Source organism: Mobula hypostoma, chromosome 2, assembly GCF_963921235.1.
Source record: "Mobula hypostoma chromosome 2, sMobHyp1.1, whole genome shotgun sequence".
In the NCBI taxonomy this organism is placed as follows: domain Eukaryota; kingdom Metazoa; phylum Chordata; class Chondrichthyes; order Myliobatiformes; family Myliobatidae; genus Mobula; species Mobula hypostoma.
Window position 1 is genome coordinate 7,038,970 of NC_086098.1, and position 18,155 is coordinate 7,057,124.

The 18,155-nt window shown below is 42.9% G+C and overlaps 1 protein-coding gene across 6 annotated transcripts in view; it reads left to right on the forward strand.

Moving 5' to 3' along the window:
* epha7 (eph receptor A7) overlaps positions 1 to 18,155 on the forward strand; it is a 387,886-nt gene that overhangs the window by 286,184 nt on the left and 83,547 nt on the right. For all 6 annotated transcript variants that reach the window (XM_063033193.1, XM_063033210.1, XM_063033201.1 and 3 more), the window contains exon 6: positions 10,546 to 10,670. In XM_063033193.1, coding sequence (XP_062889263.1) covers positions 10,546 to 10,670 — 125 coding nt within the window. The remainder of the gene's footprint in view (positions 1 to 10,545; positions 10,671 to 18,155) is intronic.

An 18,155-nucleotide genomic window follows, 5' to 3' on the forward strand; every position in this document is an offset into this window, starting at 1 on the left:
TGGGAATGGCAAGGGTGGAGCGCCGCAGGAAGGGTATGGGATGGGTGGCAGAGGAGAAGTGTCGGGTGGGGGTGGCATGGGTGTAGACACACCCAGCCCTGAGACACCAAGCAAGGTTGTTTGATTCCAAATCATTGGTTTATTGATCATTATAGAATGTTTCTTAGGTGCTTCCTGCTCCCTCCCCTCTCCCTTCCTATTTTCCCAACCGTGATTCCCCTCTCCCACCTTCCCACTCTCAGTCCACAATAGAGACCCAGATCAGAATCAGGTTTATCATCACTCACATGTGTCACAAAATTTGTTTTTTTTTGAGGCAGTATAGTGCAATGCATAAAATTGCTACAGTACTGTGTAAGTCTTAGGCACCCTAGCTATATATATGTGCCTAAGACTTTTGCACAGTGCTGTACATTGAAACATACAGTGAAATGTTTTGTTTGCATTTATGACCAACACAGTCAAAAGATATGTGGGAGTTAGCCTGCAAGTGGCAACATGCTTCTAGTGTCAATACAGCATGCATACGACTTCCTAACCCTAACCCATATGTCTTTGGAATAACATTTCCCATCTTTCATCTTTTGGAAACCACGTAGAATCTTTTTGTTTAAAATTGTGACTGTCATTTTAGAAGCAAAGAAAATCTTTTCATCTCGGCTTCACAGGGCCACTGCTTCAGAGCGTCAGTGGCCAATAGTTCCTGGTGTTAAGCTGCTGACATCGCTGTCAGAAGGCAATTACTTCCTCGCGTCAATTAGTGGCCAGACACAAAAACGATTTTTTTCACAAGGGGTGGCTGCCGTGCCAGTCTCTGTTGAGTGATCCAGCTGGCAAGAACCATGCAGAATGATGCTAAACAGTTTCTCATACCCTATGAAACGCAAAGGGTTGCTAATGGAATCTTTTGGATTTTCTGATTAGGGAAACGCTTAAATTAATTGGTATTAAATTGTCGAGTCAACATTGAATTCTCTTTGTTTTTACACTTTACTTGCGGCTGCCTGTGTTAACAGCCCTGTAATTGATGTGAACAAGTGAGTAAGTGGTCTGCAGCAAGTATTTCAATTACGGCACGGAGTCTCTGTCATTGACAACGTGCCCACAGCATAGGAAATGAACTTAAAATGTATTACGGGTCGTTGGGTCATAAATCTCTGGGAGAAAATTGGCAGCTGTCACCAACGACGGATGATGGTAGCTGCAGCAATGGAGATTAAATGAGAAACTCAAGAGAGTGCTCCAGTCTCAGGGGAGGTGAAGGCAGTAGGAGAGTGTTAGGGATACTGTGTAGTGATCTACAGGTAATTTCAAACCTCTTAAACCCACGGGATAACTGAAGCAGACAGTTATTGTCTACTTCAATGGTAAAGGTATAAAGTAAAGTTTCTCCCCAGGCCTTGCTTGGCACATCAGACGGAAACCTTGCTGTTTCCTTAGTGATTGTCTGTTCGACGAGGCCTGGTTGATATCTCGACGCTCAACCTGGCACGGTTGGAAAGCGTGCAGGGAGCCGGCTGGGTTCCAGCCCACGAACTCTTGTTCCAAAGTCTGGGTGCAAGTTACCACGACACCACTGGCACAGACTAACTTCAATCGAAGCTACAGTAAGTGGTGAGAAAATTAAAACATTTGCATCAAATTATTGATTGGGAGAAATGAATCTTCAAACCCACCATCCTCTGAGCACGGGGCAGCCACAGTAGCCTAGGAATTTTTAATTTTTTAAAATTTATTTCGAGATGCAGGCCCTTCCGGCCAATGAGCCAACAACCCACCAATTTGACTCTACCACATCACTTGGCAATTTCCAATGCCCAATTAACCTGGGACGGTGGGAGGAAACCCAATGGTCACCAGGGAGAACAAACAAACTCCTTACAGACAGTGCTGGGGTTGAACTCTGAACTCCGACACCATGAGCTGTGATAGTATTGCACTAACAGCTGTGGTTTTTCTATTCTCAGTTCTGGTTCCCCCCTCATCCCTTTTGCTCGCCTGCCTATCACCTCCCTCTGCCTTGCCCTTCTCTTTCCCTTTCTTCCTCCTTCCTGTCCTATCAGGTTCCTTCTTCCTGAGCCCTATTACCCTCCACTTCATCCCTCTCCCCAACCACCCACCTTCCCCTTCACCTGGTCTCACCCATCCCCTGCCAGCCTGCATTCCTTCCCCTTCCCCTACCTTCTTATTCTGGTTTCTGTTGCCTTCCTTTCCAGTCTTGTTGGAGGATCTCGGCCTGAAATATGGAGTATTCATTTCCCTCCACGGACTTAGCGTGAAACTCTTACAGCCTGGGGCATCGGACTTCAGAGTTCAATTCCAGAGTTTCAGTTCCAAATTCTTAGGGGTTTGTACGTCCTCCCTGTGATCACCTGGGTTTTCTTAAGGTGCTCCTCTTCCCCCCGCCCCACAGTCCAAAGACGCATGGGTTGGTTGGCTGATTGGTCATTGTGATGAGGCTAGGGATAAATACATGGGTTGCTGGGCAGCATGGCCCATTGGGCTGAAAGGGCCTGTTTCATGGCCCTCTAAATTAATTAAATAAAATAAGCACTCTCTTTGAAAAGTATTGCTATGAAGTAGTATTAATCATAATAACACAAGATACAGGAGCAGAATTAGGTCATTTGATCCATTGAGTTTGCTCCACCATTTCATCATGGCTGATCCAATTTTTCTTTCAATCCCAGTTTCCTGCCTTCTCCCCGTATCCCTTAAAACCATGACCAATCAAGAATCTATCAACCTCTGCCTTAAGTATACTTAAAGACTTGGCCTCCACAGCTTCCTGTGGCAAAGAATTCCACAGATTCACCACTCTCTGGCCAAAGAAATTCCTCCTCATCTCCATTCTAAAAGGATGCCCCTCTATTCTGAGGCTTAGATTCTCCCACCATAGGAAGTATCCTGTCCACGTCCATCCTTTCAAACCCTCTCACTATTTGATAGTTTTCAATGAGGTCACCCCTCATTCTTCTGAATTCTAGTGAACACAGGCCTAGAGCCTTCAGCTATACAGCGGCTATACTTAATTAGCAGTTTGAAGAGATTTGGCATGTCAACAAATACACTCAAAAACTTCTCTAGATGTGCTATAGAAGCACATACAGAAAGGAGACCTTTCTGACAGGCTGCATCATTGTCTGGAATGGGGGGCTGGCTACTGCACAGGACTGTAAGAAACTGCAGAGGGTTGTAAATCTAGTCAGCTCCATCTTGGGTACTAGCCTACAAAGTACCCAGGACATCTTCAGGGAGCGGTGTCTCAGAAAGGCAGCGTCCATTATTAAGGACCTCCAGCACCCAGGGCATGCCCTTTTCTCACTGTTACCATCAGGTAGGGGGTACAGAAACCTGACGACACACACTCAGTGATTCAGGAACAGCTTCTTCCCCTCTGCCATCCGATTCCTAATCTGACATTGAACCCTTGGACATTACTTCACTTTTTTAATATACAATATTTCTGTTTTTTTCACATTTTAAAATCTATTCAATATATGTGTACAGGTTTCCCCCGCCATCCGAAGGTAGAGCGTTCCTATGAAATGGTTCGTAAGCCGAAATGTTGTAAAGCGAAGAGGCAATTACCACTTGTTTATATGGGAAAATTCTGTGAGCGTTCGCCGACCCAAAAATAACCTACCCAATCATGCCAAATAACACATAAAACCTAAAATAACAGTAACAGATAGTAAAAGCAGGAATGATATGATAAATACACAGCCTATATAAAGTAGAAATACTTTTCCACAATCATTACTGCACTGTTCTCCGTAGTGAAAATCTCACGCAAGCGCCATTGGCAAAAACACGGAGCAAGCGCTCTCCGGTAACCTTTAAGCTATGAAGCTGCCAAATCATACCAAATAACACGTAAAAATACACAGCCGATATAAAGTAGAAATAATGTATGTACAGTGTAGTATCACTTACTGGAATTGGGAACACAGCGCGGAGCACACTGATGATGGTGTGTTAGGCTGAGTTGTCGCAGGTTGGCTGGTGCAGTGGCCCCCACCCTCCAGGCCGCCGACCGATACATTGCCGCGAGGCACGCAGGGGTACAGCGGTTGCCAGGAGGCATCCAGCACATCTTTAAGAAAAAAGCCGAAATAAACATGCTAATTAATTAGGTGCCACTCGGCACGTAATTGTCAGCCCAGATCAGTGCCGATTGCATCGCCTTTGATCTGGGCCGACACTTACGTGTGGGGCGGCACCTAATTAATTAGCATGTTTATTTCGGCTTTTTTTTAAAGATGTGCTGTGTGCCTCTCGGCTACTGCTGCATTCTCCGCGAATCAGTACAGTATCTGTCCGCGGCCCGGGTGTTGGGGTGGTGGGACACGGGGGGTGTCATCTCGTGGTCTGTTTCCATTAGAGCAGGCAGCTCATCTTCTCCTATGACTGCCCGCCTCGATGTCGAAGATCGAGGTTCGTCATCTGCTGTGGCTGATGTGGAAGGCTTGCTTGACTGCTGAGCCTCACGCATTTTTCTATCACACACTTCTTTGTAAGGGCTCAAACCATCTTGCAAATATCCCCTAAACCTACGTACCCTTTCAAAATTAAAGTCATACTTTATCATTACATCGAAAATCTCAGGTAGTTGCTTCACTTTCGCTACTGCATTCGGTTTCGATTGTTATCCTTTCCTCTTCCAATTGCATCAGCTCTTCATCTATCAGTTCTTGGTCATGGGATGCCAAAACCTCTTCAACATCATCTTCGTCAACTTCCACAAGCCAAACTCACTTTGTCCTTACTTCGTTCACCACGATCGAAACGCTTAATTATGTCCAGCTTTACCCTAAGTGTGACACCCTTACGAGCTCTTTCAGGCTTTTCCAATACCTCAGCACTCATCTTGCAAACGGCTGCTCTCAGGCATGTGTTAAAGCAATGCCGTTCCGAATCCGGGGGAGAGCGGCTGCTCGGGGCACGCGCTGCCTTTTATCGCGCGCTGAATTTTTTTATCGCGTGCTGCTTTTTTTTCGTAACAGTGAAAACACCTTCTGAAATTGAAAACAGGGTACTAATGTAGGTCTTTCATAACAGTGAGGTTTCGTAAAGCGAACGTTCGAAAAGCGGGGTCACCTGTTTTGTAATTGATTTACTTATTTATTATTATTATTTTTATTTCATTTATTATTTTATTTTGTTCTTTTTCCTATATTATCTATTGCAATGAACTGCTGCTGCTAAGTTAACAAATCTCACGTCACATGCTGGTGATAATAAACCTGATTCTGATTCTCATTATGAAACGCTCTTCATATGACAAACTATTCAATCCTGGAACACACACAAAATGCTGGTGGAACGCAGCAGGCCAGACAGTATCCATAGGAAGAAGCACAGCCTGAAACGTCGACTGTGCTTCTTCCTATGGATGCTGCCTGGCCTGCTGCGTTCCATCAGCATTTTGTGTATGTTGCTTGAATTTCCAGCATCTGCAGATTTCCTCGTGTTTGCATTCAATCCTGGAATCATTTTATGGAACCTCCATTTGGGAACCTCTCAAGTTTCAGCACATCCTTTCTAATATAAAGAGCCCAAAACTGCTCACAATACTCCAAGTGAGGCCTCACCAGTGCTTTATAAAGTTTCAACATTACGTCCTTGCTTTTATAGTCTAGTCCTCTTCAAATGAATGCTAACTTTGCATTTGTGGGTGTGTTTTTCCCCAACAAATGTCACACTCTTGACAGAGTTTTAATACTGTCAGAATTTTAATGCTGTCTTTTTTATTGGAAAGTGAGTCCAAGAAACCCCGAAACAGCGACTGTTTCATTAATGCTTCCATTAATGCTGCCTGAGCGCCTGAGTTCCTCCTGCATTTTGTGTGTGTTGCTCTGGATTTCCCGCATCTGCAGAATCTCCTGGGTTTGAAAGAACAGGCTCGGTTCATTCCAGCAAGGCAAAATTTCTCACTTTATACTGTGGCTGTTGTTCTATACTTTATACTTTATTGTCGCCAAACAATTGATACTAGAGCGTACAATCATCACAGCGATATTTGATTCTGCACTTCACGCTTCCTGGAGTACAAATTTACCTCTTAAATCACCTCTTAAATTTTGTTTCTTGAATTATGTCTATTCCAGTTTTCTATTTAAAAAATTATTCCCAGGGGAACCACTAACATTATTATGGGGTTTTATTTTGTCATTAAGTGCACATGGCCAGAATTGATTAAAAATAAACTTGCTTCTGGTGTATGTTGCTCTTTGATTTGGATAGGGAACAAGTGATTGTCAAAATTCACATACAAGCTTAGATTTTAAATAATTGAGGAAATACAGTGAATTCCGTTTAGTTGGGCCATCGGTTAGTCAGAGAAGCTGCTTGCTTGGGACAAATCTTGAAAAACAAAAACTAATCGAGAAAATTGCCGTTGATTCTCTATGTTTCTTTGTGAGACCATGCTGCCTAATTGAGGCAGGAGACTGTTGCCAAACAAGTTCTAACTAGCGTCGGTCACGGGCACTTGTATGGCCTTCAGACGCTACAACGTGCTTACGTCGAACAGCTGTTAAATAACACCAGTTGTGTGTGTTTTTATTCAAAAAGCAATAGTTTTTCTCACTGATAGTCGGCAAGAAATAAGCAGTAAGACAAATCCAAACTGTTTTCTCACTGCGGTTCAAACATTCAGGCTTGGAGTTGCCAGTAATGGCCAGGATTTCACTACTTCAACAAGTTAAACTACAAAGAATTTGGAGGTATCGACAGTTTCCTTGAATATTACAATAAAAATGAAAATTTGGAGGATGCAGCATTGTATGAAGGCAATCAGTGACAGCACTGATTTTGTTCATTGAGTACACTGGATGAATTTCTGTCGATAACTATAATAGTTTTACTACAGTACTATTGGTAGTGTTCTCATTTGTTCTGTATATCATTTAAATACAGTATTTATTTCTGTTTTTGTCTTTTTTATATCATTTTAACTATTTCCATGAAACATTGGCTGATTGGGTTAGCCGCTTAATTGGGCCAAAATATGTCCCGATTAACTGGAATCCATTCTTTATTTTGTAAATTAAAATATCACGGTGAATGTCATTCCTGTCTGGGGATAATATTGAATTTTTCTGGAAAAATAATGCTTTATTAGCTTCTCTTTCCATCTTTTCTTCTTTTTCTCCATCCTTCTCTGGACATATTGGGTTAAATGAGTACACCTTCATTCTGTCTGCCACAAAAGACATGGCCCCCTCCATTGTAATTCCACTTCCCATTCCCAGTACAACATGGCCTCCTCTACTGCCAAAACGTCGACTGTTTATTCATTTCCATAGGTGTTGCCTGACCTGCTGATTTCATCCAGTGTTTTGTGTATGTTGCTCTGGATTTCCAGCATCTGCAGAAACTCTTGTAGAAGTAAATGCTATTCTTTGCATAGTATTGTAACCAAACATGTGAGCAATTTAGAATAATTATACAGCATTATAATTCATTCACTTTAAACATCTGTTATAACAAAGCACATAATTAGTATTTAATGAATACAATATCTAATTTTATTTCTTGAAATAATTGCATGTGTACTTGGAAGAAGGTTGGTGAACGATTGTATTAGCAATACCTAGATAGAATTCAATTGAAGCCCAAAAGGCCAGGGTGCACGGTAGTGTAACGGTTAGCACTTTGTCTTACAGGGCCATTAATCATCGATCTAGGATCAATTCCCACCGCTTTCTGTTAAGAGTCTGTACGATTTCCTCGTGACTGCATGGATTTCATCTGAGTGTTCCAGTTTCCTCGCGTATGTGGTAGAGCCATAGAAAAATACAGCAGAGAAACAGGTCCTTTGGCCCATCCAGCCAATGCTGATCCTGTACCTGGACCATAGCCCTCCATACCCTCTACTATCCATGTACATCCAAACTTCTCTTAAACTTTGCATGCACCACTTGTGCTAGCGGTTTGTCCCACAATCTCACAACCCACTGAGTTGTGGGAACTCCTCCTGTTCCCCTTGAACTTTTCACATTTCACCCGTAAGCAGTGTCCTCTGGTTGTAGTCCCAACTGATCTCAGTGGAAAAAGTCTGCTTGCAGTTACCCTATTTACACCCCTCATAATTTTGTATGCCTCTGTCAAATACCCTCACAATCTTCCATCTTCCAGGGAATAAAATCCGAACCCATTCAATCTTTGAGGCAGGAGATTGGGGTGAAGAAGAAAAATGGATCAGCCATGATGAAATGGTGGAGCAGACTCGATGGGCCAAATGGCCTAATTCTATTCCTATATGTTATGGTCTTTCCTTATAACTCAGATCCTCCAGTCCCGGCAACATCCTTGTAAATTTTCTCTGTACCCTTTCAAGCATATTTACATCTTCCCTGTAGTTGGGCGACCAAAGCTAAAGGTTTGAGTCCTGACGAATTTTTCCTGCCCGAAACGTTGACTGATCATTTCCACGGATGCTGCCTGTCCTGCTGAGTTCCTCCAACGTGTTGTGAGGTTTTGGGAGTTGTGGGCCTGCTATGTTGGTGCTGGAAGTGTGACAATACTTACAGACTGCCCAGCCCAATCCTCAGTGGTTTGATTTTAGATTATGAGAACACTCAGTCCTCTTTTATTGTCATTTAGAAATGCATACATACATTAAGAAATGATACAATGTTTCTCCAGAATGATATCACAGAAAACAAGACAGACCAAAGACTAACACTGACAGAACCACATAATTATAACATATAGTCACAGCAGTGCAAAGCAATACCATAGTTTGATGAAGAACAAACCATGGGCACGGTAAATAAAGTCTCAAAAGTCCCCGAGTTGATCGACTCCCGAGTCCCCGATAGCGGCGGCAAAAGGGAGAAACTCCCTGCCATAAACCTTCAGGCATCGTCAACTTGCCGATACCTTGGAAGCAGCCGACCCCAGCTGACCCTGAGTCCATCCGTCCGAAAACTCCGAGCTTCCGACCAGCCTCTCCGATACAGCCTCCCGGGCGCCATCCTCTGCCGAGCGCCTTCGACCTCGCCCCAGCCGCTGAAACACGCAAAGCCGAGGATTTCGGGGCCTTCTGCTCTGGAGGTTCCGGTTACCACACAGTAGCAGCGGCAGCGAAGCGGGCATTTCAGAAGTTTTCCAGATGTTCCTCCGTACTCTCACCTCTCACGTCTGTCTCCATCAAATCAGGATTGTGCACGGCACCCTACTTGACAGATAACAGACATCACCACTGAAGTGGCCGCGCGCACTGCCATCTTCTCCTCCTCCATCTCCGTCTTTGATGCAAACGACGGATTTCACTGTATGTTTTGATGTTTCAATGTACATGTGACAAATAAAGTGAATCTTTAAATGTACATTTAGAAAGGCTTTGTGTTAATGCAAAATTCTACACCCAACTGATTCCATGAGACATTTAAATGGATCCTCATTCCTTTCTTCTGGGCAGCATGGTAGTATAGTCGTTAATACAATTAATTTACAGCACAGCGGTCACAGATGGGGTTCAATTCCCGCCGCTGTCTGTAAGGCGATTGTAAGTTCTCCCTGTGCCTGTGTAGGTTTCCTTTGAGTTTCCTCCCACATTCCAAAGACATACAGTCAGGGTTAGTTGGTTGTGGACCTGTCGTGTTAGTGCTGAAACAGTGGCAGGACCTGCAGGCTCTACCTAGTGCATCGCATATGACGCAAATGATGCATTTCACTGTACTTTTGATGTAGGTATGAGAAATGAAGCCGATTTTTAAACACAACTTTTGAAAGGTTTTCATTTTAAACAGAATTCTACTGTTCTAATTTTATGAAACATTTAAAAGGGTCTGAGATTCCATCTGGTCTCTTCGTTCCTCCTCCCTCCAAAGTTCAAAGTACTTTTATTATCAGGGGGAGATGAAGATTGTCTTGTCTTTTACAGGTGTTGCTGGTTTCCCACAAGAGATAGACCCCTGGTTTTCAAGCCTCTGAACTTGGTGTGCACAAGATCTCCTTTTTACACCACCATCCCCAAACGAATCTGAGCCATACTGGTCTAGGGCACTTCAGAAATTCCATCTGAAGGATGAGTGGCTATCGTGCACATTTCTCATTTGCCACAGACGTGTTTCCATTACAATTACAATCACTTCAGAAAGTTAAGAAAGCATTATTAGAATGAGCAGTAAAAACAAATGGCTGTTGGGCACTTTTGAGATGCAGATTTATTTGTGCAGAGAAAAAAAAACATATTTTGGAGCAACTATACTTTCCTCTTTACTATAACAATAATCTGCAGGTATCTTTCCACCTGAATTTAAATAAATTTGCATAATTTTCTCTCAAAACAGATCATTTTTATTTTGTGTTGCACTGAATGAAACCATCTTCCGTATTTGCACTTTAATTTAAATTTCTATTATGGCTATAAACATTAACGAGCTCTGATTTGAATATTTATAAGTCCCAAATGAAAATAATAGGAAGTGTTTTAATGGAACTGCAGAGATATGCGAATGATTGGTTTTGACATTTGATTTCAGTCTTGGAGGGAGTTTGCCTAATGCTTATTGACATTACTTGTCCAAATAGCCCCCTCACAGGTTAGTGGTGTAATGAAGGATAGTGTGCAGCAGAGGACTGTCAATCTCTCCTGGAAGGAACCGGAGCATCCCAATGGAGTCATCACTGAATATGAGATCAAGTACTATGAGAAGGTGAGAACTGCACAAACATGTAAATATCTACACCCGCCTCGACTGATCCTTCATCAACCACAAAACAGATTCCAGTTGCAACAAAAATTTGCTTTATTTGTTTGTTTATTTGTTTAACTATTATCAATCTATCTGTCTGTCTACCTGTCTATCTATCCATTTATCTATCTATCTGTCTGTCTATCTATATATCTCTCTGTCTGTCTATGTCTGTCTATCTGTCTCCCTATCTATATATCTGTCTGCCTATCTACCTATTAAGTTATCTGTCTACCAGTCTATCGTTCAGTCTATCAATCTACCTAACTATCTATCTGTTTGTCTGTCTATCTATCGATCAATCAGACTTTCTATCTGTCAGTCTATCTATTGATCAATCAGTCTTTCTATCTGTCAGTCTATCTACCTGTCTATCTGTATCTATCGATCTATTTATTTATCTGAATATCTATCTATCAAGCTGTCTGTCTGTCCATCTATTTATTTATTTATTTATATAGCTGGCTAGCAACGCAGCAAAGATTAGGCCCTTCTGGCTGTTTGAGCCACGCTGCCCTAGCAACCCAATTCAACCCTAACACAATCACAGGATGATTTACAATGGGCAAGTAACCTACCCAGTTCCTCTTGGGACTGTTGGAGGGCCGGAGAAAACCTACGCATTCTATGGGGAGGACGTACAGAGACATCTTGCAGAGTGGCGCCAGACTTGAACTTTGAACTCTGGAACACTCCGAGCTGTAATAATGTCGTGCTAAGCGCTACACCCTCATGGCACCCATTTTGTTTAGTGATTAGCATTTTATTGGGTAGCTTCTGGACTGCCTTTGACCAGAAACCTCTCCCTGATGATGAAAGCGTTAACTAATGAGGAGTGTTTGATGACTCTGGGCTCGTACTAACTGGAGTTTAGAAGAATGGGCGGGGGGGGTGCAGATGTCATTGAAGTCTGTTGAATATCACAAGACACAGAGGAGGTGCAGCAGATGTTTACAATAGTGGTTGAGTCTTAGTCCAGAGGACACGTCCTCAGAATAAAAGGATGTCCCATTAGAACAGGGATGAGAAGAAGGTGGTAACTCTGAGGAATTAATTGCTATAGTTGGCTGTGGAAGCCAAGTCATTAGGTATATTTAAAGCAGAGGTTGATAGCTTCTTGATTGTCAAAGGTTATGGGAGAAGGCAGGAGAATAGGGTTGAGAGGGAAAATAAATCTGCCATGAGGGAATGCCAGAGCAAACTCAATGGGCGGAATGCTCCAATTCTGCTCCAATGTCTTATGGTCCTATGGAAATGATTTGCTTGTATTTAGAGCCCGGAATGGGACATTGTCGTTGTGGCAATTCAACCCTTTATAACCCAGAGTGATTGTCAATGCACAATATTATATCTATGGCCTTTGACTTCAAAACTAAGGTGGATTTGATGGAAAATGGGTAATTAAGAAGTGGGCCGCAGGACCATGGTTTGAAGTTCTAAAGGGATATCTACGTCAGGAGGGAATCCATATTGAGAAAGATGCTGACTTTGTTCAGGCTGATAGAATTAAAATACAAGCAGTACAAGCAACATCTGTTTCTTCACGGTGGTGGTGGCCAACACTGGAGGAGATCTGTTTGATGTTAAATGGAGGAAAGTTTAGGCCAGATGTCAGAGGTAGTTTTTTATACAGAGAGTAGCGGATGCCTGGAATGCACTGCTGGAAATGGTGATTAGAATCTGATACAAATGAGTGGCGTGGTAGCCTAGTGCTTATCAAAACACTTTTTAGTACCAGTAACCTGGGTTCAATTCCCACCACTGCCTGTAAGGAGCTTGTATGTTTTTCCCATGACTGTGTGGGTTTTCTCCAGGTGCTCTGATTTCCTCCCACAGTCCAAAGACATACCAGTTGGTAGGTTAATTGGTCATTGTAAATTGTTCCTTAATTAGGCTAAGATTAAATCAGGGGATTGCTGTGTGGTGCACCTCGAAGGGCCTGTTCCGCGCCATATGTCAATAAATAAATAAATAAACAAACAAACAAACAATAGGGATGCTTAAAAGACTCCTAGATAGGCATATGTGGACATAAGAGAAAAATGGAGGGTTATGGGCCATGTAGGAGGGAAGGATTGAATGATGCGGAGCACGTTAGAGGTTGGCACAACATTGTGGGCTGAAGGGCCTGTACTGTGCTGTAATCTTCCTGTTCTGTGGTACCAGAAAGGAAGAAAGGAATGGGAAAAACAGAAAATGATCCACAGTGCCGAGTGAGGGAGGATGGAAAAGTGCAATCATTGATGTCAAAGAGAGTGTAGTCGGTGATATTGTCTGCTGATGGACACTGGAAAGAATTAGATTCACAGTTATTGGGAAAGGTGTGGGGCATTTTTTTTCAAGAGTAGATAGAGCATCTTTAAAGAGCAAGAAGATCGCTACAGGCATTGGGCTCTTGAAATGTTGTTAGTTGAGCGGTGACTTTGAGGGATCGCTTGACGTGAATCCCAAAATATATCATATCTCTTCATCTTCTGAGACAATGATATTTTTTACAAATATTCCCCTTAGTTAAGTCATTCAATTATGATGCAGCTTCTCTCCCCTTACTCTCCCCCTAAGATTTCATTCGATACTGTACATCTCTCCCAAACCTATCTCTGACACAATTCTGAACCACAGCACTGTTCAGGAGCCTGATGATTGAAGGGTGATAACTGTTCCTGAATCTGAAGGTGTGGGACCTAAGGCTCCTGTACCTCCTGCCCAATGGTATTAATGAGAAGAGGAACCCAGTTTTACAGCAGGAGAAAGAGCCTTGCTTATCACTCGTTTATGGGAAAAATAGAGGCATATCATCATTACTTTTTTTGTTTCTGATTAAAAACAAAGGAAGATACTTTTCCAAAATGATGGTGAGATATCATCACATTTTTCAAAAGTTTTTTTATGCTACACAAGGTGATTTGATATGGCAATGTAGGAGGGAAGGGTTAAATTGATCTTAGGGTAGGTTAAAAGGTCGGCACAACATTGTGGGCTGAAAGGCCTGTACTGTGCAGTAATGTTATTTGTTCTATAATGACATTGCTAAATTCAGCACCATCCGAGAATTCACCCATCGGCAGGTAGAGGACCTACTATGTACTGACTCTTCATTTTGTCTTTGCCTCTACTCGCAAAGGAAGATATCATCAATAATACTTGATCTGCTGGCATTGGAGAGGATCCAGAGGAGGTTCACATGAATGATTCTGGGAATGAAAGGGTAAAGGTACAAAGAGCTTTAGAAGGCTCTGGGTCTTTCCTCACTGGAGGGTCAGAAGAAGGGCAGGGTTGGGGGGGGGGGTGCTCATTGAAACATTTTGAATATTGGAAGGCCTACATCTAGTAGATGTGGAGAGGATGTTTCCTACAGTTGGGGAGTCTAGAACCAGAGCACCCAACCTCAGAACAAAGCAGGGACCCCCACCTTTTTTAAGCCATAGACCCCTACCATTAATCAAGGGCTCTGTAGACCCCAGAATGGGAATCCCTGGAATATGTCCATTTAGAACAGAGATGGGGGGGGGGGGGATTTCTTTAGCTGGAGTGTAGTGAATCTGTGGAATTCGTTGCCACAGGCAGCTGTGGAGGCTGATTCATTGGGTATTTTTAAAGCAGAGGTGTGATAGGTTCTTGATTAGTCAGCACGTCAAAGGTTACTGGAAGAAAGCAGGGGAAATGGGGTTGATAAGGAAAATAAATCAGCCATGATGAAATTGCAGAGCAGACTCGATGGGGAAAATGGCCTAAATCTGCTCCTGTGTCTTGTGATCCAGTAATCAATTGGCTCTGTAGATCTCCAGATCTAAAAGCAGAGCAGATTCATGCCACTATAATGGAAAGAATGTCCTTGTCATAACATAATGGCTGTTCGGGCAGTATCAGTAGCACCATAACCACGGTCCCAAACATTGACGTTAACTAATCAGATTAAATTCACAGGTCGTTCTCAATATACCAATTACAAAACCCCAGAGATTAATTCACCGGACTGCTCATGCTCCCGCTGCATCAGTAAATGGCTTCTCGATGCTAAGTGGAAGACATTTTCTCTGAAGCTAGTTCTGCCGCGCAGATGAAGTGATCAAAATGAATTAGTGCTGGAACAAAATACTGGATCCAAAATCTGTGTGCATTAAACAGAGACCACGTGAAAGCTGAGTTCTTCCTTTCGAGAGATTTAATCTGAACAAAGATGAAAGTATTAAAATAATAGGCCAAAATAAGCTTTAAAAAGCCTCTTTTAACAAGATGGGATATGACTAGATAGAATATAATAGGTTCCCATGGGTAAGTTACAAAACTATAATTCAATCAAGAGGTTCAGGTGATGCCATAAGCTGCATGATCGAAGCTCTTGTGGTCGGTGGATATTATTTGAATCCTTCAATTGAATAAACATCCTTTAACTTATTCCTGGAAATGTCATATACTATGATACACCGGGAAAAATTACTTTTGGGAAATAAATTCCAATAATATAGAGTCATAGAGCATTACAGCACAGACACAGGCCCTTCAGGATATTGAAACGGTGCCGAGCTGGTTCCCTGTCTAGACCCACCTACCTGAATCTTGACCATATCTCTCCTGCAGCCATGAACCTGTCCAAACTTCTCTTAAACATTACAACTGAACTCACACCCACCGCTGGCTTGTTCTACATTCGCACCACCCTCTGAGTGAAAAAGTTTCCCCTCACCTTATACCCTGGAGGTTTGTGGAGGCTTGATCATCGGAGAGAATTGAAGAGCAGATGGATGCATTTTTATAGCACAGACTGTACAACATAGGGTCAGAAATGGGACACCACGGTAGCATAGGAGTTAGCATGACACTGTTACATCTCAGAGCGCTCCAGACCTTGGTGCATACTTCAGAGTTGAAGATCTTCTGGCACGCTGTTGTGATCTGAGGCAGGGTTTGATGGAATAGGTTTACCAGGACTGATAACTGGAGAGAGGATCCTCCAGGGAATTTTGAAGCCAATGTCTGCAAGCAGAATCTGAGTCCACTGGAGGCTGGGGGCTGAAGGAAAAAGTTAGAGCACTGGGTAGTGGGATGGAGTTACTTCCTTTCCTCCACTAGCCTGCTGGTCACTCTTGGGCAGGGTGTAGCATCTGCTTAGCCCCCCCCCCTCCCCCGATCAGTGCCACGTGAAGCCCTGAGAGCAGGTGGTGGGTGATCATGTGAGCAGCTGGTGCACATCACAAGTCCTGGTTATGTGACCACTGACACCAGGGAGACTATCTCTGAAGAATATTGATAATGGCTGGGGTTACCTGTCTGGTAAAGACACTGCCCAGAAGAAGGCAATGGCAAACCACCTTCTGTAGAAAAACTTGCCAAGAACAATCATGGTCATGGAAATACCATGATTACCCACGTAATAGAAACATAGAAACATAGAAAATAGGTGCAGGAGTAGGCCATTCGGCCCTTCGAGCCTGCACCGCCATTTATTATGATCATGGCTGATCATCCAACTCAGAACCCAGCCTTCCCTCCATACCCCCTGACCCCTGTAGCCACAAGGGCCATATCTAACTTCCTTTTAAACATAGCTAATGAACTGGCCTCAACAGTTTGCTGTGGCAGAGAATTCCACAGATTCACCACTCTCTGTGTGAAGAAGTTTTTCCTAACCTCGGTCCTAAAAGGCTTCCCCTCTATCCTCAAACTGTGACCCCTCGTTCTAGACCTCCCCAACATCGGGAACAATCTTCCCGCATCTAGCCTGTCCAATCCCTTTAGGATCTTATACGTTTCAATCAGATCCCCCCTCAATCTTCTAAATTCCAACGAGTACAAGCCCAGTTCATCCAGTCTTTCTTCATATGAAAGACCTGCCATCCCAGGAATCAATCTGGTGAACCTTCTTTGTACTCCCTCTATGGCAAAGATGTCTTTCCTCAGATTAGGGGACCAAAACTGCACACAATACTCCAGGTGTGGTCTCACCAAGGCCTTGTACAACTGCAGTAGTACCTCCCTGCTCCTGTACTCGAATCCTCTCGCTATAAATGCCAGCATACCGTTCGCCTTTTTCACCGCCTGCTGTACCTGCATGCCCACTTTCAATGACTGGTGTATAATGACACCCAGGTCTCGTTGCACCTCCCCTTTTCCTAATCGGCCACCATTCAGATAATAATCTGTTTTCCTATTTTTGCCACCAAAGTGGATAACTTCACATTTATCCACATTAAATTGCTAATCAGTAAACTTTAATCTTGAATCTTGAATCAGGAACTGGTGGTGGTAGCTGGGTATAGGGGTGGAAATCAGACAGAACTGGCGTCAGGAAATCAAGCCTAAGAATTAGGAGAAGAACCAAGGATCGACTTTATCATTCTGTATGGTTACATGTATTAGGAATTTCCATTGGTCAGGTTGTGACATACAACAAACACAGCATTCAACAATTATAAAAATAAAGAATTATATAAAGATAGAATTAGAGGTTAAAGTATAGATATGGATAAATGTGTATAAATACAGATTGTAAGCACCAGCATGTATGTACAACATAAATAGCATTATAAAAAGCTGAAAGTGTTTTCAGTGCAGAGCAGTGACGGGGGTAACAGATAGAGGGGTTGGGGAAGGGCTAACTAAAATAATTAATCAGATTAACTGCCTGGGGGAAAAAACTTTTAAGATAGCGTGAAGTTTTTGTTTTAATAGGTCTTTCCAGAAGGGAGATTTTGGAAAGGGCCGTTCGTAGGGTGGGTAGTGCTGCAATGATTTTCTTGCCCGCTTCTTTGTCCTGCACACATACAAGTCCCGCAGTGATGATAAACTCTTTTCTATTGACCTGACGGTTCTCTGTAGTTTTCATATACTGTGAGAGGATGCTGCAACAAACCAGACAGTCATGGCTGATGTGAGGATGCTCTCTATGATGGCAGTGGAGAATTGCACTGGGCTGTTCAGAGAAAGATGGGATTTTGCCAAATACTGCAAGAGGAACATCCTCTGCTGAGCTTTCTCGTTAATGAAGGAGGTACGGTTCTCCGAAGAGGTCTTGGTGAAATTGGTATTAAAATGACGTAGAAATATTCATTGTCACATTCCAGTTTGGTAATCTATATTGATTTTCAATTACAACTGAATTTCTAAGCAATTATATGAATGTTGGCTTTGGAGAGGGTGCTGAAGAGGTTTACCAGGATGTTGCCTGGATTAGAGAGCACGTGCTATAATGAGAGGTGGGACAAAATCGCGTTGCTTTCTCTGGAGTGGTGAAGACTGAGGGACAATCCTGCAGAGGTTTATAAGATTATGTGAAGCATCGACAGAGTAGACAGACAATATCTTTTTCCAAGGGTTGATATATCTAATACCAGAGGGCATGGATTTAAGGTGAGAGATAGTCATTTCAAAGGAGATGTATGAAGCAAGTTTTTATTTATGTAGGGAGTGGCGGGTGCCTGGAATGAACTGTTTGGGGTGGTGGTA